Source organism: Pithys albifrons, chromosome 4 (assembly GCF_047495875.1).
Source record: "Pithys albifrons albifrons isolate INPA30051 chromosome 4, PitAlb_v1, whole genome shotgun sequence".
Taxonomy (NCBI): domain Eukaryota; kingdom Metazoa; phylum Chordata; class Aves; order Passeriformes; family Thamnophilidae; genus Pithys; species Pithys albifrons.
The window spans coordinates 18,057,448-18,081,238 of record NC_092461.1 but is presented as its reverse complement, the minus strand read 5'-3'; the positions used below and the strand labels follow the sequence as shown (position 1 = coordinate 18,081,238).

Sequence of the window (23,791 nt, the reverse complement as noted above, 5' to 3'; positions counted from 1 at the left end):
TCTGATGGAAGAAGCTGATTTTCACTTTGGAATAATAAAAAGCAAAGGGAGGAAAGTTAAAAAACCCCAAAACAATAGTGCATCATCAAGTCAATGCTTACATTTATTCAGGGGTGATTATGATAGAGAAAGGTGGGTGAGACAGCAGGCACATGCCATAATAAGAGCAGACATCAAACAGTATTACAGATTTATGCTGAAGGGACACACACTAGAAGTTATCTGCTGAGAAATGTTGATTTTTTTTCCCTCTTTTAATTGAGAAATGGGTGAAGAAGGGAAGTTCAAAGTCTACACTTCACTTCACTCTATCTGGATTGATGAGCGTGAGCCAGGACATGCTAATGTAGGGTACTAGACAAAACTGATTATAATTTATGTGAGCAGGGTTCTCAGTCTTGAGAGGCAAAACTCATTCATATGCAACACTGTAGAAGAGCCTTCCGTAGGCAAACCAAAATGTTTACATTCTCTATCTTTGGCAGCTGATTCCTGTTATAGCAGTTTGTCTATCACACACAAGTGTGAAGTGGTAGGCAAGAAGGCTGAGACTGCTAATGGACTTGTGCTCATTCCCTTCCTGACCAGATTTTTAGGAGACATGGCAAGCATATACATGTACCAAGAAACTTTTGGACAATAACAGCAAGTTACTTCTACTTAGGTTGAGACTCTACGCAAAGGAGGCAGCATGAAAAAACAGAGTAGGAATAGGTGCTGGTAATCCATAGCTGAAATGTGAAATGACAGCTATTTTTCAAAAGACAGTTATGATGGTTTGCTCAGTTTTTAAAACCTGTTAGACACAGGAGGAGAAAAAAAATATTGTCTCAGAAGAGCAGAGTGAAAAAAAAAGTTTGATAAGGGAAGGGCTATTTTTCACTAGGGGCAGAAAACACTGGATTGGAAGGTATGACTGGGTAAGAGCTCTCCAGTGCATATAATTCAACAAATGTTTCAAGTGAAATTCCATCTGTCCATCTGTGGCTCTTCCCCCTTTCCACTCTTCCAGCTTCTCTACTGACTTTACAGAACAAAATGTAAAAAGATTATGAAATTACTCTGCAGTTATCTACTGAATGTATAAAGAACATTTCACAGGTCTCTTCTTCCAATCAGAGAGAAACTTTATAAATAATATTAGCACAAAAGGTCCCTCGTAGCAGAGATAGTGATTTTTTTTTTCACATCTGCAAGGGGGAAGAGAACATTCAACAATGTTCACACGTGGACCCAATTTATAAGAAGTTTACTTTTTTTGTGTGTGTATGATTGTTGTTTCGAATCAGTGTTGCTTCCTTACAGCTGTTTTCATCTCCTCTTTGGCATTCAAACCAGGCTAGAACCTCATAAAGTCCTGTGCAAGGTTTTAATAAAAACCATGGAAAAGATGCAAACTGATGCTGAATCATTGTTGTGAAACAGTGCTCCTGAGGCTGGATGTATAAACGCATGACATTCATATACGCTGAAGGCGGCAGACACTCATTGTTAATAAATGAGCTAATGATGATTCTCTGTGTGAAGAGTTTGCAGTATTAGCTCAGCATCAAGCATGTACGTAACAACATTTTTTGTGACGTCACAAACCCCTTTAATATTTAGGGCTAATTGCTTCCCTTTTTTTGGTAGCCTCACAAGGAAGCAGAAGACTGACAACTTGTTGCTTTAATGTCAGCTTTGCTGCTTCCATCCTGCAGCACTGATTTAGCAGAGAGAGGTCCTTCATCTCTACCCCTGCACTTTCACACCTTTCCAAATCACCAGTCTGTCATCTGCCCACATGTCATTAGCAGCAAAAATGATAATGCTGGGGAACTATCCATTCTTAACTACACAAGTATATATGAAGAAGCTGTTTGGCAAAAAAGCCATCTTTATGTCCTGGGCCTGTCAAGCACTCATCATAATTTAACCCCTGATTATAACTAGAGCTTTTTGGTGCTGCAGTGCAAATAACACATAACAAAATGACATGACAAATAGCAAAGGATAGGCAGCTTGTGTGAAAAGAATACAGATATCCCCCCAAGTAATTTCAAGAACAAATTACTACAAATAGCAGTCTACGAGACAACTTTACTGAAGGAAATAATTTTTATCAGAAGTATTTGGTGCAGCTCAAAGTAGGAAATTTAATGCTGTTTTACTGCTCAAAGACAAGAGTTTTATGGACATTTCAAAACTGTAGTAGTTTTATTTCTAGATAAAGATATGTTTAATGAAAAAAACTGAAGAAAAATGAAAGCCTTTGAGTGACTATTGATGTTTGGAGTCTGTAAGTGTCTCTTCTTTAATAGTTTTACTTACCATTTAGAGAAAAATAACTAAACTAGTAATTAAAGTGTCAGTTAAACCAATGATACATATAGTATGCAATGAAAGTTTATTCCAAAACAATGTTACCCTTCAAGAATAACAAAGAAACATTTAAAGGAAAAAGCACTAGGAATTCACCTAACTTCCATAATTATTTCACTCCCATACTATCACTTCTTAACATCCAAATATTCTATATCATATATACTGGGACAGGAGGCTGTAAAAATTGCTGCCATCCCAAGAACGCAATCATGGTATGGTTATTTGTGTGTCTCACTTTACTGAAATACCATCCTTTGATCTTCAGTGCTGCAATGAAGGTTTTACTTAAAGATTAACCAGAGATTGTGGCTATTTCCTCTTGGTGCAGTTAACCCCATGTATGTAATTCAAGCATGTTTCTGTTTAGTGGCGCAATCTTGTTAGCTGTGTTAATTAAACACTGATAACACTGAGAAATGTATTTCAATCATATAAGCAGGTAAAAATAGCTTTCCTCCCCGTTGCTACACAGATGAAAGACATCATTTTTACTCTGTTTTCATTTTTCAGTGGTGGTATTAAATGTCATGTATTTCACTACACGCCTTTCACATCCTAAATATCTTGGGCTTAGTTCAGAGTTTGGAATATCATGCCAATTATGTAAATCTTGAGGCTTAAATGTAAGCTTGGTATCCTCTGAAGACAGTGTCTACTTATGAAGTCGTTCTTGCCAATCTCAAATGTTCCAAATAAGCTGCTCCAAGCATAATATTTTCTCTGGAATCAGTTAATCATATTGTCTTTTTCAAGCTACCAAATGTTAATGTCCAGTCCCACTGTCTTATAATATGCAATGGGCACATAACAATTCCCTCTCAGAAAGACAAATAGAACTGGTTTGATGCCTGGTTATAAGTAATTTATTACAGGTGGGATATCATCCATAAAGGAATAGGACGTTCTATCATTTCTCTTTTAATACAGTAGCTGAAAGAAAAATTGAGTCATTAATTGCTGTCCACTAGTAGTAGGCATGTCAGATAGAAATGCCATCCAACTTCCTCCTCATTAAAAATTCCCAAAAATGTTTTCTGCGAGCCTCTGAAACCATGTTCTCCTAACTCCATTAAGACTGCATTTGTAGACTGCCCAGTGAATTCACATGAATGAGCAGACCACAGACATGAACAAACTAAGAGGACACCATTTGACTTCCAAACCATTAATGGACGTAATGTATTTAACTTTGATTTGAATAAATCTATCTAATTTTAGAGATGCATAGAGTTGTGAAGATGAGTAGTACAGTGTCAGTTAAATGCAGCTTACTTTCTGCTGTATGTATTTTCCTTGTAATCATAAAGAAGAAGCAGCAAAGATTTTTCTCCCCCATAACTTGTACAAAATGTCTATGAAAGGTTTTTATTCCATAAAGGAGCCAATTTTATATATATATATCTCACACATTATAGCTTTGGAAAGACTAATGCTGCTGCTTATTAATTTCTAAAAGTCATTAAATTTCATATTATTTTAATAAAAAAAAAAGTAACTGGCACTGCAAATGTGATTGGTATGCACTTTAAAATTTTATAATTCTTTATTCTACATACTCAGGCCAGAAATTATGAGAATCTGGTGAACAGTACAATCTAGATGATACAGATTAATAACAAAGCTTTTATGAGCAGGCACTGCAGCAAACAGGCACAACGGAGGCATAAGGCTGTAAAAGAATTTATTCTTTGAGGGTACAGTTGAATTTAAAAAAGTGAAACGGATGAGCCATTTTTCTACTAAGAAACTGTGAAAATCAGAAATCAAAATAAAGGTTTTGGTTTTAACCAAAGAACAGAAGCAACACAAAATTGTTTGTGGAGTATTTTACAAACTCAGTTGTGTTGATACCTCCAGTCTTTTAAGAACATTGCCACACTTTTTCAGGACTGCATAAATGGCTAATTCACTCCTAAAATGTGGAATGCTTTGAAATGAAAAGTGGTGAATACTTGCCCCTATTTCATAACATTTTCTGAAAAAAGACAAATGTAAAGAAGAGATTCTTGAGTACTATACACATTTGCCCATCCCATGTTCATCAGTGCGCTAAATGCCTTACCAAAAAAAAAAAAAAAGGTAAAACTCCACACTGACAGGCTACAAACTATTTTCAGTTCTGTTCTCCCTTGTGTAAATATGCAACTCTCGTATTCTCACAGATATGTCTCCATGTTCCTGTCATTATCCTGTTCTTCACCTCTCTGGCAGAGGGGCGTTGAACACCTTCTGCAGTGCTCCCCTTCTCTCCCTAATAGCTCAGAATTATCAGTTCCAAGAGTAATGCAGCTCTGCCATGGCTGCTCAGAGAGGGAGGTACTGCTGAGACAGACGTTATTCAGTTATTGATAGCTTTTAAAAAGTCAAGGTCATACACTTGAACTTGACTTGAGGGCTTATTCAATCATCGGCCAATGAAAAGAAAAGAATTAAGCAAAACTAGAGCTCTATGGTTTTTCTGACTTCTGCTGATGAGCAAGTGAGCCACTCCATCCTACATGACCCACTGCCTACACAGGGCACAGCCATACAGACAATTATGGTCACACATCACTACCTCTCTACTGAAGGAAGCAAAGTTTAATGAAGTCTCATCTCAAAGATACTTGGTATATCTGATGGATAAAGGCTAGAAAAAGTTGCTGAGAAAGAGAGCATTTAAGGATTTTTTTGAGCTTGAATCTCACTTTTTACACTGATCCATCAATTTTATTTCATGCTTCTTCAGGAATATTACAAGAATGCAATTATTAGAACTGAAGGGAAAAAAGTACTCCTCTTTCACTGGTGACTGCAATATTCTGAGATCTGATTTCACTTCTATGTTGAATCTCCAAGGCAGTCTCTTTATCAGCTTTTCCAGTCTTGGTCTTCAATTCCCAGTTTTGAGTACTCAAGAGAAGGAAGGCAACAAGAAATCAAACTGCCTAGTCAATAAATCCTGTTAAAACAGCCCACTTCCAAACCTCCTACTTGTGCAGTATTAAATCTGTAAGATATTGCCTTTGGCTATTATGCACTTTATATTGTGCTAGCACTATTTATTGGATTCTCTTTCTACTATAAAGATGGTGTGCATACATGTTGCAGAACTATGAAGAAGCTAAACCAAAACCTCAGAAGGGACTACTATGAATAAAGTATTTCTTTTAGGAAAAAGAACAATACTGTAAATATACTTAAAATACAATCACAACACTCAAGTTAAAGCAAAAGAAAAACATACCTGTGAAAAACCGAGTACTTCTCCGTTTTCATTGAGCACATTAAAATTAATGATTGGACCCTGGACATCAGGACTGCTGAAATCTGTATCGCTGTAAATACGTACTACAGGAGCCCCATTGGCATATTTCAAGTCAGACAGCACAGTATAGGTATAGTGAGCTAATGCAAAGGTATGCTGTTTTATATTCTCCATTCCACCTACAAAAGAAAAGTGCATGTACATGTCAGATGCATTTTTTTATGGCAATGTAAAAATAGGATGATTTTTCAGAATGGTGTAGCTGTACGGTACTTAGCACAAAATTGATAGTTTTGTGTTTCTTTAAATACGTAAACAATTTGCAAATGTTTCTTTCCTCACATAGAAGTATCAGAAGTGCTGTTGCACCAAGGATTTGTCTATAATTAATCTACTGTAGAAATCTAAGACTACACTGAAATAAATTCACAGTAATTACTAGATTTCTAGTTCCAAACTACACAAAAAATTAAGATGTTCTGGCACAAATAAATGGAAAAGTAAGTTTTTCTCCTGATCTGACTCTGAAGATCATAGGAAGGAGGCATCAATCCTAACACGGCACAGAAAGAAAACTGCTATGTCTAAGATAAAATAAAATTAATAAAATCCTAAATGTGATGACAAAGCAAAAATGTCATTCTACAAGTAACTTGAATAATGAAGAATTATTCTTCCAAGACTGCGCTTCCTTTAGGAGAAGAAAAAGGACATTGTGAATGCTTCATTGACTACACCCATGCAATCCAGTTGCTCAAGAGAAACTTTAGAGAAGTTTTCACAGAACTTGGCCTGGAAAATACATAAAGAGGAAATATGTTGCCTTTTGTTTTGATGTTTATTTCTCCCGTGCTTTTTGCTGATGATGCCGCTCTCATTGCTCACACAGAAGCAGCTCTGCAGCACTTAACATCCTGCTTTGCAGAGGCTGCTGAGCTTTTTGGGCTGGAAGTCAGCCTGAAGAAGACGGAAGCTCTCTACCAACCTGCACCTCAAGAAGTCTTTCATCATCCTCACATCACCATAGGCAATTCAGAGCTTAAGTCAGTCCAGCAGTTCACCTATCTGGGAAGTATCATTTCCTCAGACGGTAAGATTGACAAAGAGATAGACAACAGGCTAGCAAAGGCATACAAAGCCTTTGGAAAACTCCATAAAAGAGTCTGGTCCAATAAACACCTGAAGAAAAGTACAAAGATCAGTGTCTACAGAGCCATTGTACTGTCTGCTCTTTTATATGGGTCTTAATCATGGGTCATCTACCGCCACCACCTGTGGCTTCTCGAACGCTTCCATCAGCGCTGCCTCCGTTCAATCCTAAACATCCACTGGTCTGATTACATGACCAGTGTGTCTGTTCTTGAACAGGCAGGGGTCAGCAGTATCGAGGCCATGCTGATGAGAACGCAGCTGCGCTGGACAGGGCACGTCTCCAGGATGGAGGATCACCGCCTCCCAAAGGTTGTGCTCTATGGTGAACTTGCCACCGCCTGCTGCAAGAGACGAACCCTGAAGAAGAGATACAAGGACTGCCTGAAACAACACCTCAGTCTTGGCCATATTGACTGCCACCAATGGTCCACTCTGGCCTCCAATAGGGATTCATGGAGACACATCATTCACGACGCTGCTGCTTCCTTTGAGAATGCACGGAGAGTCAGTCTTGAGGAGAAAAGACAATGCAGAAAGAACCGTTCCTTGCCAATATCACCTAGGGAGACTTTCCACTGTGCCTTTTGTGACCGGACCTGCCTATCCCATATCGGCCTTTTTAGCCACCAGCACGCTTGCAGCAAGCGTGGGTAGTGCCCTTCTCAAATCTTCGTTCGCGAAGCCTGGCCATGATGATGACACTGAACATTTTGGAAAAGAGAAATGCAGAGAATTCCTGACAGATGGGAGACCTTTTCTACATCTCTGCTTTCCAAGGAGAGGTTGGGTCTTTGCTAGATGTCCCTATTGAAGTGACTTCTATTATGCATAGTATGTGCTACATTATGGTGGGCCTAAATCATGTAGAAAAAGAAATAAAATAATCACTTCCTCAAAGACTTCTTGAAGTAGAACAGCATTTTTCTGCCTGGGTTTTAGACCCAGAATATTTTATGTAATGCTGAGTATGCTATTTGAGGCACATGAGTATTTCTGTAACTAAAAAGATGTTTGACACTTTTTTTTTTTTTAGAACTGTGTAACTATTGAATCTTACACTTTTATGCATAACACTTTTAAATCTGAGTATCTGGAAACTTCTACAGTCTGATATAACCACTCTTGGACATAAATTTTGTAATCTGCTTGTTGACTTTTGCATCTTTACTAATAAAAAGACTGCATCATTTATGAATGTATAAAAAGGTTAAAAAATAAGATATCTTTCTCCAGACATACAGAAGAATTACACTGATGTCTGTTATTTCACTTTTCTTTGAGTTTCTGTATTATGAGCTATCTCCTTTAGATAAGCTAGGAGAGCAGCCAGTAAAGGCATAGAAACAGACTAGATATATGGTGGAAGTATATTTTTTGATGCTAAAGAAAAATAAAGAGGAAAAAGATATTTAATGAGATACTAACATGCAAAATACTTGCAAGGAACCATGCCAGGAGCTAATCACTACAATTTCTAGATGTTAGCCACAGTAAACTTGGCAAGAATCTCTAGAACACTAGAACGTTTTGATCTGAAAGATGATTTGAATTTTCAGGGTCTTTGTGAATAAAGCCTAGTCAGAGATATCCTAGTCATTGTTTGGTAGAAGAGTCTTGAAACAGTAAAAAGGAAAACCAAAACCATACACACATAATTTATTTCTGAGCATTTGCCAGTAAGTAGCTGTATTAAGAGAAGTGACTGCCTTGTCAGCTTCTGAGACGTCTGTAATCTCCTGATTCAGAGCTTTTTCAAATTGTCAGGAATCTCTTAATGGAAGATTAAACTACTGTCCTCGTGCCTTGTTGAAGAAATCTCTTATTCAGAAATTTCAGTCACTTATTCACAGCAATCATCCTTCTATCATTTCTATATTGTTTTCAGCTATTCTCCTTCAAAGTTGCTTAATCACATTTTCTTGTTCATTAGTGAGAAGCTGATGAGCCTTTTAATTATGTACTCTGACAACTCCAAAAGCAATAGCCTGCAGTTGCTTTTCTGCCCTGTGATTGGAGAGAGGAAGGTGTGTTGCCAGGGCCCTGTATTTTCAAGTAGCAGAATAAGTTGTGATTAGGTCTGATGAAGTCACAGAAAATGTTATGGAAAAACTGTTAACAAACTGAAGTTTGTTCTGACAGAAAAAGGGATATATTCAGAAAATAGCTATGATTTACTTTTATTTTGCTCAACAAAATTATCTATACTTTTTCCTGCATAAATCCAGTGCTTACCTCATCTCCCTCTCCTTTCTAGGGAAAAGAATATGGGGAATAGAAAATAGAAACCAGAACAAATCTTTGGTCTCTAACATAATCTAAGACCTTGCATTATTGCATCTACTCTCAAATTTGGGATGACAAATTAAGACCCATTTCTTGACTGAGGCTAAGTCAAATAACAAATTAATTTTCCATATTATGTTTGACTTGGTATTTATTAACTTATTGCATTCCTGCATTTTATCTTCTCTCTATACAGAACTCAGTTTCAAAACTGGTTCCTTAACTCTGAATACTTAGGTACTCTTCCCAAGATGCTTGTTTGAGGATAAAAGAAGAAACAAGCCTAAGTCTTTTGGAAGACTTACAGTTATGAAAAATCACTGGTAAGTCGTCTTGAGAAGGTGCTGGGAAGGACTCAAGTGCCCTGATCCCCTCTCAATTTATGGATTTTATTGCTTATCACTGCATTGTTTTGTTAAGGTGAATAGCATGTAGTTGTTCCTAAAAATATTTTAAATTTAAGATCAATTTATGACTTCTTTAATTTCGATCAGAATTAATGAGATTCCTAAATTACACCAGATGAAATCTGTCTAATTCCATTCATTGTATTTATGTTTAATATGTGTAGGAACACATTCAGCACCAAGAATGCTCACAGTTCACAATCTGGATTCACTGAGGACTTACTTCTTCCTATGGCAGAAATGTAAGGACTTCTCTGTTCAAAGGGAGACTCAACTTTCTGTGGATTAATATGCCCCTTATTAATTTTACCCTTGTATATGTTTTGACATAACATTAAGCCAGACATGATAATTTAATTAATTCTTCTTCCCAACAGCAACAAGGTTTTCATGCTATTTGTTGTCACAATAAATGCCATATATTTTTGCAGTGGCAAAGTAAGCAGAAGAGATAGACAAAGAAAGCTTATACTTTTGTGTATAACCCTCCTTGCCAAAGTATTCTAGCAAACCTATGGAGATGCTTTTACACCTCATACTGTTGATGAATGTTTGCACACTACAGTACCCTGATAGGTTAGCACTGACTCAGGCCTACCATCCCATTCTATACCTGAGTTTGAATATTGTTATGGAAACTATTTCTGTTCCAGTATGAAAAATTCAGAGTGCTAGTGCACAGGATAACCCACAGATAAATAAACTTACAGTTTCAGCTCTTTCATAGGAATTGCATGTGTGCATACATCTATCCACAGAAACTGTGGGATGGCTAAGCCATCCAGAAGAGAAGGGTAAGTTAAGTCACATTTGCAGCAGGATGCAAAATGTGTTCATTCCAACTATGCACAATTGTCATCATAGTATTGAAAACACACTGCTTGGCTTGCCTGGTGATAACATGTTATATTTGCATTATCTCTGTCATGTTATCTGCTTGTTATATGCAAAATAGAGTAAGATTTTATTTTTCCAGTGGAATTTTATCTAATCAGTGAAGTATGAGATATATAGATGCCCAATAAGTATTCAATAAAGAATGCCTTTGAGTTAGTTTTTTATTGGAGTTGGTTTTGCATTATGTAAATGGTAAACATGTAAAGGCATATTGTTTCCTCCCGGAAAGAACCAGGATATCGCAGCCCAAATGTTCAAATGCTGGTTCTTCCTGAAAGAACAAATAGGCATATGTCAACATCTATAAAAGATTTTGAATAAAGGGATTAAGATAAAGCAGAGATTGAAACTGAGCCTCTAGAATGAAAGCTCTGGTGCTTAAGGTTTTCAGACTTCACTCAGATCACTCTGTGATCTGCATTCAAATACATTTTATCTCCCTTATTATGAGAAACTAAATACTGGAGATAAGAAGAAGCGAGCCATAAATCAAATATACAGTTATTGTTCTAACTTGCTTTGAGAAAGCCACAGAAAATGAGGTTTAAATGAACAAATTATCTGTCACTCCAGTAAATCCAAACTCACATCTATGTTTGAATAAGAAAAACATCAGTGTGATTCACTATTCTTTGACATCACCTAACAGGTAGCAATGAGGCAGACAAATGATGAGTTGAAATCTCAGCAAACCAGTCAGCAGGAAGTGAAACCAAGATGCAGCCACCTTTTAAAAGATCCCAGACAAGACAGAACACTGTGAGTCAATGTGTTAATGAAGCCATGAAACCTGGAAATCCTGCCAAACATTTGGAGCCCTTCCTTCACTTCCTCCACGAAGCAAACATTAAGATTCATTTCTGAGTTTTTCTTGGTGTTCTTTTATGCATAGAACTCAATGTCTCTGACTGAAGTCTGTCACCTGCCTAGTGTTATTCTCTCCCCCAGAAATATCTCTTGAGAATGAATTTGGTTTTGGTAGCTTCATATATGTCCTTTGCAAGTTTGAGTGCTTCGATTTAAAACCACATTAAAAAATGTATTCTAACCACTACTATTTTTAGCAATCCTGTTTCAAATGAAACACCACAAACATGAAAATAAAATATTCATAAGATGATCCAACCCCCTACACCCAAAGTGCAATCCTGAAATGTTATAAATAGAATACAAGAAAAGAAAATAATGAGGAGAAAAAAAATAATCAACTTGATAAAAACCCTTAAACACTCAACCTTTGTTAGGGCTCCTACATTCATCAATAAAATATTAAAAATACACATTCCTGGTGGGTTTTTTTCCACCCTAAATTATGAGAACAGCTGTCCTAAGTCAGACTAAATCTAGCTACTGCCTGTTTCCCAGAGTGAGGAGTAGCAGATGCCTAGAGTAAAAGAAATATATAAAAAAGCACGTAATTTCTAATCAGCTACAATGAAATAAACAAAATATAAACAAAAATATGGGAAAATGAGTGTACAGGTTGGCTAACATCAATGAAACATTACTTTTAAAAACAGAACTAAAGATATAAGAACCTCTCATGGACCTTGAACATTAAAATTAACACATTAACAGAAAAAAACTCTTTTGATGTAATAGCATTGCAATATTGGCCATAACAGTTTCCAAATCTCATTCATTAAACAACTCAAAATAAAACTCTATAAATGGTTTATCAGCTAATTTATAAAAATATCTATCATACACATTCACAAAATATGCATAAGGCATGAAAAGATTGCAAACTCCTCGTTCACACTGACTCACATGACCAGTCCTATCAACTTGATCTATAAAATGCATTTAATAAAAATTGGTTTGGGGAACACAAAGCAGGGTGGACCATGATCCTTTCTGCAGCTGAGGTGACTGCATATTTCAGCAAGAAGAATAAAATCTGTGTCCTTAGATGTCATTGGTACTTCCAAAAACATAATACATTGCCATGCAGGCTTCTTTCTAAAGTTAAGATGTAACAAAAAGAATTACATAAAAAGAAAATTTCAGTTATGAAACAATGTGGGGTTTGGTTTGGTTTTCTTTTTTTTGGGGGGGGAAGGGGTGGTGTGGTTGTTTGGTTTTGTTTTTTATTTAATTTTTTTGCTTGTTTTTGTTTGTTTTTTTTTTTTTCTGAAAACTACATAGTTTTGTTTAAAAGCACACAAATGAACTGGCAAAAAAAAATCCATTTCACAAGATCAGTGTCCAGGTAGAAACTTTTGATGGACTCTCACAACTTAATTACATATCTTCTGTGTGTCCAAAACAGAAAGCTATGTTAACACTCTCAACACTACTAAATCCATGCAGAATTCAATGGCTAATAAGGGGGACCTCTTACTTTCTTAACACTAATTCTTTGCATAATAGCTGAAATCCTTTTATTCTTGTTGTTCTCCCACACCATCTCAATAGTTTAGGACTGTGGGAAGCAACTGCTTAATCCTCCATTCAAAATGTTACACCAAAACTAAACATGAAACACATATTCAGTGTTTATCTTAATGAACAGAAGGCTCTTTGATGCCCCATCTCCCACTTCTTTAGAGCAGCTAATTCAAGCTCTGTTTTCACACAGTGAAGGAGTTCGAAGTCTTTGTTTTGAATAAAATAAGCAGCACATTCTGAAAGAAGCAGCTCCTGATTTTCAAAGATTATGATGAGGAATACTCTGCCTTTTTAAAAAAAATGTCTTGGGAGTACCATAAGAGCAGGGAAGTTGTACATGCCAGCTGTTTGACTCACTTTTAGTATAAATATCTTAATTACAGGTACAATTCAATTTTGGTTAACTGCTTGTTAGACTAACAGCTATCTAAAAATTCAAATACCTCTGGGTAAGATACATTTAATTTACTGTTTGCAATTATGAGATTTCTGAGCAAGGCAAGGGTATGTGTATCTGTCCATCCTTTTTTTTCTTCCACATGCCCAAGTCATACTCTCAGCAGAGGTAATAATTTCAAGATGACTTTTCAAACCATAAAACCAGCAAAACAAAAGATGGCTGGGGAGTCTTTCCTAAAAAGGCAGACTACTTTGCACAACTCATGGAAGCAGCATTCAAACTGAACCTCTTGAGTGAGCCCGTAGAGGATTCTGAAAGAACAATAGAATCTTAGTACGCATTTATGTGATACTCACATTTTACCTCTAAAGGCTTTATCTCCCAAGGTTTTTCTCAGTCCAGCAGAACAACTTCTGCTTATGATTCTGTCATCTTAAGGACAAAATTCAAGAGAAGCTTGTACTATAAAAGCACATGAATTCTCCTGGCAGCTGTAAAAAACCTGAATGTTACATACAGGCCTGTTTTCTGCTTTATTAGAAAAATGTTTCTGTCCTTTGTTTAATGGAGCCTGCTATGCACAATTCCTTGAAGTCAGCATGGGAAAGCTTTACTCCTTCTTGTTTCCTGGTATTTTTAACTCTCAACAACTAGTCTTCTAATATAAGGCAGAGCATAAAACTTTGTTTCAAAGCTATGTAAGATGGGGGCATAAGTCTTATGTTTTCAAGTCAATAGGACTAATTCAGCCCTGACTTTGCATGAACAACTCTTTATTTGTTTGTTTATTGACTTACTTACTAACTTACTTATTCGAATCAGCAATGACTTTCTAACCACTGTAAAACAGCTGGAGGAAAACCTTTGTCATCCTCTGCTCAGCTAGAGACTGATCCTATCACCAGGTCTGCAGTTGAGTAGAATTCTTCCCTTAAATAACTTTTCCATAAGACTTAGCCACCAGTGCTACTTTACGGTCTCATGACTTTCTAATGTCTCCAGTTTTGTGGGTTGGTTGGTTTCCTTTTCCCCTGAGGCAAGCTGCAGACCAGTGAATACAAAAAACTTGCACAAAAAATAAGCTGATTATAAAGATAAATCCAAATGTGATTTTTGTGGGAGGAAATCTCTCCCTCAGCACCAAGAGAACTCTTTAACATACTCTGAAACGCAGACAGCTTCTTTCTTTTTCTCCCTAAGATGGCAGATCCCAACCTAAAGCTTTTTTAGGACATAAATCAGTTCTGCTTCAAAGCTCACCATGCCTGCATTAGGTGAAGAAGAACGGCTAAAGCTGTGCCCAGAACTAACACCTCAGTACTCATTGGATTGACTTTACCACCCTACAGGCTTTGTATTAGCAAAACTTTTAACATAACATTTCTAGAATTCCCAGTCAGAAAAACACTTTGGTGTCCAAGGCAGCATATCGATTTGCAGTACAGGTTTTCTCTGATTCATAATATTGGTTGAACAACTTTCTGCTTTTTCTCTGACAATCTCTGAACCAAGGCTGTTGCTGCCAGCCCACGAAGTAGTGGGGATACTCCACATCTACTGTTGTGCAGCCTTTGTATCCCACTCCTTCTAAGGCTCCACAGAACTTTCCCATCAAAGCAATACAGCAAACACCACAAGTTCATTTAATCAAATCAAGAATCACAATACACCAAAACAAAATTTCCAAAGGACAACTTCCAAGCCATAATGCTGAGAGATGGAACAAGCTAAAAAAAATCACTTAATTTTCCCATTCTCTATCTATAACGTTCAGAAAAACAGGAAGTCAGTAAAATAATTTCAATTTATTATTATTAAAATAACAGTATTTTCCTTAGTGAAATTTTATATTTATTGATATTCATAATTTTCTGATAGCCTGAAAGGATGCTTTGCCAATTGTTTTTCATTCTCAGATTAGGTCACTGTTGGTACTGTTATTATAATAATAGCTACCATGGAAGGAATAGTGTAATTTATGAAATGGAGGTAATAAAGCACCTATAATGAATTCTAAAAACTGCCTTGAAATTTCCTTGATTTGATGCCTAATCACAAGGAAGCATGCAGTCAATACTGGAAAGTTCTCTGGATTCTGGGACCTCACACTAAATACCAAGACTTGTCCCAGGCTTTTTAACCAGGCCAGCGTTATTTTAATAATTATGTACAGTAACACCACAAGTGAGACCTATAGCTAACATTTCAGGAATACCTGAATTCTTTAATTTTTCTACTATATTTTTTATCGACCCTTCTGTCAGAGACTGAAACAGTTAATGATTTATGCATTCTAAGAGACTTTGCAGGCTTTTGACTTTTGCATTATACCCCTGATGGGCAGTTGGGCCCATCTCTTCCTCCAGTGTTAAAGGTGTCGAGCCGGAAGAGGCAAGAAGAGCCGTTGCCCTGCCCTCCGGCGAATATGGGTGTTCACAGCCCGGCTGGCGACACTGCTTCATGGAAAAACAACCCCCTGCCTCGGGGGAGATGCAAAAGGCATGCTAAGGGTATAAAAATGGACTGGTAACTTTGTGAATTTGGGTTCTGTTCCTCGCTCCCACCGCCTGCAGGACTGCTGAGATGCAACGCTGGACCCCGGGGCAGTGACTATGTAACCTTTTCATTCTCATCTTTTCTCATCTCTTCTTTTCCTTGCTGTCCTGGACTCTTCTCCTGTCTTACTTCCCCCTATGCATATTTCCCCCCCACACTAAGGTTATTTTCTATGTCACACTATATGGAATTGTTAAATAAATACCAATTTTATAGTGTCGTTTCACTTTAATCCACTCCAAAGGGAACAATTAACAACAACCTAGGTTACCCCCATCCTCCCAGGAGCGAGTCATGACACCTTCCCTCAGGTCACAGCATTAACTCTGTTGTACCTCAGTCACTGTTCTTGTGAGGACCAAAAGTTGACCCACTGACACATTTTCCCTCATGTGGCTGTCTTTCCTGACTGGATGTGCCAGGCTGAGATCTCCTGAAGTTCATTGGTGAGTTTGTGAGGTGTGTGAACAGTCACACCATTTCACAAATAGTAAAACTGAGAGCAAAAAATGGCTACTTTGGCACAACATACAGGTTTGAGCAATGATGTTAGAGTTCCAGTCTCACTTCTCAAGAGTTTGTAGAATAAAAGTGAGATGCCAATACCTCTTAAAGTTTAGCCATTGCTGTAGGACACTTAGCAGTAACTCCAGGGTTACTGTTTGGTAGCACACTTAGCAGTAACTCCACGTTTTTTTATAAAGTCCTGCGGTGTTGGCTGGCATAAATTAACTTTTGGCAGGTTGTCATTACATTGCTCATTCTTATGACCTTCTGAAACCCACTGCACCTAGAAGATTGTGCTGTCTCCAAGTCACGAGGCTGATGAGAAATATGAGAGTGTAGTGGACAAAACCTGAATACTTTTAATCTTGTAAGCACAGGATAGATATTTTAATCAATTGTAAGTTTGGTGAGCAGATCTACTAAAGAGAAGATTGGAAGAGAAATCTAATACAGAAAATATTAGTGTTATGAAGTATTTTCTTGTAGTTTTTCTTCCTTCTAAAGACTGTACATAGTGTACTTCAGAAAAAAACCTACTCTTGGTATTACATCAGCTTCAATAAGCTATAACCTATAAATCAGTCAAAATCTGTACTTCAGATTCAGTTCAGAAGAGGTGAAGTATTTCAAGATGTGAGCAATTCTTATGTGTACCACTCGCTGTCTCATGCTGTAAATCAAGACCTGTGATAAACTAGGGAACTGCCTCTGAAGACAGACTTAGACAAGGTTAAAAGAAAACACTGATGGAAGCAAGGCATTGGTGAAGGATGAATGGTATGAACTCAGAGGGAGCTGCTGTGAGGGAAGAGAAGGAAGACAACATGCACTGAGGAAGCCTTGACCTTTTCCCGTGGCAACCTATTACACCTGAGCTCTGCAGAAGTGAGAGAAAAAGAGAAGAGGCTGCTGCTGGTCTGTCAAATGAGGGACTTTGAGTTAAGGTGTAAACAAATGGTTAAAAAAACCCGAACCCACCATTCCCCCATAGTTTCCATTTCAGTTATGGTTTACAATAGCAAGGCTTTAGAAATGAAGGTCCAGCTTGAGGCACTATTCACAACATTCCCTTTTCAGGTAAGGAAGAGAAGGCAAGATGACAAAAATTCCCTTCCCACCACATGAGGATGAAGCTTGTGGTTTTAGCTAGGCCTCAAATTAGCAGGCTCAGAAAATCTACGTGGATTGGTAAAGACAGTTATCACCTGACTGGGTAACCAAGGAAATATTTCACACCAGATGACGCAAACCTAAGATATGACGCAGCAGTGAGAGGTGTTAGTTCAGTTCCACCATGGCCGGGCTACAAGCTGAATGTGGTGCAGCGCCTGTCTTGGATTAGGCCTGCTCCTCCCGCTGCTGCTGCTTGCATTTTGTTTGAGTACAGGGAAGAAGAAATATTGTGTTGTTATACCTTCTCTTTCTTGAGGGTGTCTTTTAGAGTACTTATAGATCTAGAGTAATACACTTTGTATTAATTGAGGTGTGGGAGGTTATTTCTTGAGATATATATATATATAAAACTTGTGTAAGTGTGTGTTATATTGTAGTTTTCTGTTAATTTTCTCTTTTTTTGTATAAATACATGTAGTTAATTTCAGCATAAAACTAGTTTGGAGGGTTTTTTTCCTCTCCCTCTTCTTCCCTTTTCACTCTGTCTTGGACAGCTGGCATTTTGCCAGCTCAACCCAAGACAATGAGGAGTGGGGAGCCAGATTCACTCATGGTCTTCAAGAGTCTTCAGAGTCTGGTTTGTGACCAGACATAACAATAAAACAACATATTTTACTTCCCTGGTTTCTTTAGAGCTTTTTCTTACATCCTGACACATTATTACTGAAGTGGTAATACTGTCTACTGCTCCTCAGACAGTTCTATGAGATCCAAATTTGAAGATGTTAGAGAGCACTTTCAGGGCTAATGAAGGGAAAAATCAGAAATACAGTTATTCTTGTGTTTTTTTGTTATTCAGTATTATCTGCCATGCATTGCTTTCTTTATTTCTTTTATGCAGCATATTTGCCAAAGATATCTAGAATGCCTTTATTTGATAAATGGAAATTTTCAGGGAACAAAGCAATTTAAGGAAATAAATACACAGACAATCCTTATTACTTTCTTTTTCATTCTTTCCCCACCAATGAAAAGTGTAGTCTTCCTATTGTAAATGAAAAGTATGACCAGGAAAAGAGCTTCATATTTAAAGCATCATGAAAAGAAAATCTTCAGAAATGACTCACAGTATACACAGCCATTATGCCTAACAGACACTGAGTGTCACTACTGTTGGCAAAGAGAGTTAACACAAGCTTAGCTGCAACCTTTGGCTACACAGAGATGCTGAACAACATGAGATATGCAAATTCCATAACATGAAGCAAAGAATCTATTTGCATACCTTAGCCTTGAATTACAAAACCTTGTTGATGAAATACATTCATCTTTTTCTTCTCTTTCTTGAAGGATGCTTAAGTCATATATGAGAAAATTTGAATGGCTTCAGTAGCACACAAGACCTCCTTTTAGACAATGTTGTCTTGCCTTAGAGTCTCTAGCTGAGCAGTCAGGCATCCTGTTTTGCAATTGAAATGACTTAAGCCTACCAAAGATTATTATTTCGTCTATTTCATTTATTAAGTGAATAGATATTCTTGTCTGAATTGAACTAATTAAGTGGCTATTTCAGGCTGCCCAAGCTTCTAATATTTCTCTTGATTCAACCTCTTTAATATTCTATTGACTCAACCTTTCTGGCCTGACCAGGCCTCTAGTGGTCTTACATACGTAGATGAGGATCCTACAGGAATTCACCTTACTGAGGTCCTTCACAAGACACAAGACACATAATGCGAAGCAGCAGCAACTTCAGACCAGTTAGGACTGCAGTGATTAATCAAACTGTTCAAACACTTGACCGCAAACCCAACAGGCAAACTTTTATAAGAACTTTTTAAAGAAATGTGTATTTAAATGCATGGCAATGCATTTAAAGGCTGCATGTATCAAACATTTGCGTGGCTGCACTTAATGCATAACTAGTATATTGACTTACCTCTCTGAAACTCTTCTGCTGTCTTGGACATGGAAGGATATGGGAGAAAGCAATATGCAAACAATCAGTCCTATTTCATTTTATGAGAACAATAAGAGTCCCACAATTTTGTGGGTTCTCATCCAAAAAATCTTTTACTAGTAATCAGTGACATTTTTTCATGAACTTCCTGAATAATTTTTAGAGTTCAAGAACATCTTCAATGTTTATTATAAATGGTTTGAACTTACTGAGCAGTTTTCAATAGGGAACTTCTACTAAATCACTGAGACCAAAAGGCAAGTGCGAGGACATCAACCTTAGCGTGTTGTTCTATTTTACATTGTCAAAAGTGACACCATAATCAGATTAAGCATTTATTGGATAATTAGCTTGGATGGTTACATGGTTTCTCTATTCTTTCCCCTTTCATTGTAATACCCATTATGACTCTCACTGGAGAGCCTTCTGAAAGAGAAGAGAGGTTAGAAAGATGCAGGATGAGTTGGCCTGACAGCTACATAGTAAGTCCTTTTTCCACAAGCCGCTGAAACTTCAGTGTTTTGGAACCAGTCTGGAAGGTTTTTTACACTGCTTAGCAATTTTCCTTTTTCTTGTCTTGTCCCCTACTTTTTAAGACCATGCTCTCAAGCATATGATGAGACTTATCATGTGACCTACATCTTGCTCTCCAGTCTTTGTGCTCTATACTTCTCTTTTTATTTCTTCCTAGCTATTCTGATATCACAACCTTCACATAGTGTTGAGAAGTGATAAAAAACCTACATTTTGTTCTTAAGAGAGACTCTTTAGTGTCCCAGAGAGTTTTTCTTTCTCACATGCTAACTGAAGATAGATGTTTCACAGGATTAAAACATCCCTTGTACAGCTGGGGAATAAACAGATGAATAAAGAGATATGTAAATAAATGTTGGCTCAAGCACTTCTTTCCTTCTGTGTCTCTGAACATGCAAGAAATAAATTGACTAATATCCTGAAGTTATGATGCAGTACACAATTTTCTAGGAGAGTAGAAGTTGTTTTGAAACTCTTAATCTGTGTTGAACAACGAACAGTAAAAGGAAAAGGAAGGTACTATAAACTGAAGGGTCAGAAACATTACAATTTTATGGTCCTGCTGAGACTTGACTCACCTGTAAGGTCAGACAAATCAATTGATCCAAAAAAAAAAAGCTTTCTTTTTGAGGCTTTGACAATGTGAGTCTTGCCAAATGTACTCATTACAGCTCTTGCCTTTTTCCTTTCTTTATCAGAATGATGCTGTGAAGTCCAATGTGCAATCTAATATAAAAGATGATATCCTTCTTTTTCAGATAACAAGAAGTGTTGGTACCAAGATAGTGTTTTGATTATTTTTGACTAAAAACTGAACACTGAAGGCTCACTTTGTTCAACAGCAAGAGACAGCAACCAGAATCGTTATTTTCTTCTGCAATCACCAAGCTTTCACTCAACTCATATATTGAGTTTCTTGTAACATAGGATGAGCTCTGTCACAGAGGATTAATTTGTTTCCCATGTCTTATCCAGCTCTTTATTTTCCCTCATTTCCACAGCTCTTTATGGATAATATTCACTGAACCAGAGTATGTATGATATGTTAGTAATATTTTATCTCAAAATATTCTGTAAGACAGAAGTTAAACACATCACTATACAGCTCAGTTATTTTGGGTTTTTGGCTACACTGCTATTACTCTCCCCCAGATTTTGTCCCTTCATCTATAGGCAGGGCAGAGATGAAGCTCTGTGTCAGGGGCATCGGGCAGTTTACCGTCAGCTGCTTGTAAGCCAGGTTAGTCAGTAATGTATTCAGAGCCTAATAAAGCAGACAGGATCCTCGACAGCTGTAAAGTTCTCCTGCAGTAACCAGCAGCAACATCGTTTGGTACCCTACGTGCTGCTAAGATGCAGACCCACCCCACCCTTCAAGGTGTTTTTGAAATTCTTCCGTGGTAACAAAATGCACCCCACTGGACTTTAGGTCTTCAGTTTTTGTATTTCATTTTGCAGCACGGACAGTGAGTATTTAACCCAAAGTCAGAGGCCATATCAAGCTGTTTCACACAGCTGCTTGTTGAGCAGACATTTATTTAAAACTCTTCCTCTCAGTACAGAATGATCTATTAGCGCCACAAAATGGCACAGTGCCCAGAGATAGATTTTGAGAATTTCTGCTTTCATGAAGAGGAAGATATTTCCAAGACTAATCTATGAAAAGGAGAGCAACATATATCTTCAAAACCACTTAACACAGCCATAAAAGTATATTGCTTTCAAACACCTATGATGTTATTCAAGTAATGGATTGGTATTGCTATTCTCAATTTAAAAATTCCAATTTATAAAGTCATCAGACTCCATTTTCTATCCCCAGTTTATCCCGTTCTTGTTCCATGCTCCCCCTCCTATTAACCTCTAACTCTGACAGATCATTAAAGAAAATCAGGAATTTCATCAGAACCAGTTGCTAAGGCCTGTAGTGCCATGGAACCCTGTGCTGGGAGTGGCTGCCAGGGCTCTGTGATGTGGGGCTGTGTCTGACCGAGACCACCGTGGCACTGCAGGGCCCACCATGGCCATGTGGGCATTGAAGGAGTGCAGATCCCTGCGGTGCCCAACAAGAGGCAGCGTGTCCCCTTGGGTGACCCTGGACTGTCTGAGCAGAGGATGCCAATGACAGCCATGGAGATTGTTCTTCCAGAGAATGCCATTCCCGGCCTAGGCCGAGGAGGAGGACAGGAACACAATACTGAGATAGAGCTGTCCCACAAGATGAGGGAAGAGGACCTCAAATGTGCAGGGCCCTTGGAGATTTGGGAAGACTGCAGCCAAGGCCAGGTGTCCTGAGGTGTGTTGGAAGGCCACGGTGGCAAAGAGCTGTTCCATGGGCAGGTGCTGAAGGCACAGTGGTGGCAGAAGGAGCATCAGCAGCCCGCAGAGCACATCCCTGCCCCGGCAAGCTCAGGACACTGCGAATGGCACAGCCCCATCCCGGAGCCGAGCACGGCCTCAGCAGGGCACGCCTGGCCCGGCCATGCCGGACGGCAGCGCCCGGGCCGAGCCGGCAGCCCCACACGGAGCAGCTCCCCCTGTGCCCGGGCAGGGCCTCGGGCCGGGGCAGGAGCTCGCCTGGTGCCAGCCCAGCCTCGGCACACCCCGCGGGCTCTGCCCGGCGCCCCTTGGCACCTGCGGCTCCGCAGCGGCAGCGCCCAGAGGCTCCAGCGCCGCCAGGGCCGGGGATGAGCCCTCCGAGCCCGAGCCGTGTCCCTGCGGGAGCGGCACTGGAGCCGCGGGAGCCGCGGGAGCCGGGACAGCGCTCGGCACCGGCTGTGCCTGGGGCATCCCATGCCAGGCTGTGCCCGGGGCATCCCAGGCTGTGCCCGGGGCATCCCGTGCCAGGCTGTGCCCGGGACATCCCGTGCCAGGCTGTGCTCAGCGCATTCGAAGCCAGGCTGTGCCCGGGGCATCTCGTGCCAAGCCAGGCTGTGCCCGGGGCATCTCGTGCCAAGCCAGGCTGTGCCCGCGGCATCCCAAGCCAGGCCAGGCTGTGCCCGCAGCATCCCGAGCCAGGTGCGCTTGGCATGGCTTATGGACGGACAACAACCCGTGACTCTCCCTTAGACACATCTGATCATATCTGGTTCATAGTTTTACCTCAAATATTTTGCCAGTATATTGTATTATATATACGTATATAAAATATTAATTTTTTTCTTAAATAAAACGGGCATTTTGTCCCAATTAACTGAGTTGTGTGCATACAAGAAATGGATTCAAATAGAAAAAGCTGAGATAAATTACAGTTTTAAATTTCAGAGAATATTTTTCTTATCTCTAAGCAGGTGACAGCTACTGCAGGTATAAGAGCTATCTTCCTTTCTTGACTCCAGCCTTCAGCTTTCTTTAACTTTTCTAAGCTTTGAAATGAAGATGTTCTTAATACCATAGAAAGAGGCTTTGCATATGAAACGAATTATTAAACTCACATGAGATGCATCCATTTTGAAGATGAGGGATTGCATGAAAGAAAGACACACTGTGATCTTTTCCTTCTTGTCACTTTCATATTAAAACAAACGCTGCCTCATTATTGGAACCGGTTTGTCCAAGGTCACTCAATTGTTCAGCACTTAAAAGCTGGCAGCTCATCACAGGCAGCAGCAGCACATACAATCCTCACCCATGCTGGCTGTCTCCACCCTCGCTAATGCTACTTGTGATGTCAGCCAGTTCCTGGCTTGTTTCAGGCAAACAGAATTATTTTTTGAGCTGTGCCTCGGATCTGCAGTTTAAGAGAGCTGTTTGATGCTAGACCACAACTAAGTACCAAATGGTGTCATGCCTATTACAGAACATGCAAGTCAACAGCTACTGTTTAATTACGCTTAAATCCTGTCATCCACAGCTCAACATGAATCCTGTGCCATGTGGTTGGGATCTCTGAAAGAAAGTACCTCGTCTCCTCCCACATGTGAAATGGCTGAAGGGCTCTTTTCAATGTTATTTTAGCCATCAGAATGGGCTTTCTCTTG

At 38.8% G+C, this 23,791-nt stretch overlaps 1 protein-coding gene across 1 annotated transcript in view; it reads right to left on the bottom strand.

Annotated features, from left to right (window-relative positions):
• MOCOS (molybdenum cofactor sulfurase) overlaps positions 1 to 23,791 on the bottom strand; it is a 225,603-nt gene that overhangs the window by 52,284 nt on the left and 149,528 nt on the right. The window contains exon 6 of the mRNA XM_071553581.1: positions 5,591 to 5,790. Within this exon, the coding sequence (XP_071409682.1) occupies positions 5,591 to 5,790 (200 nt within the window). The remainder of the gene's footprint in view (positions 1 to 5,590; positions 5,791 to 23,791) is intronic.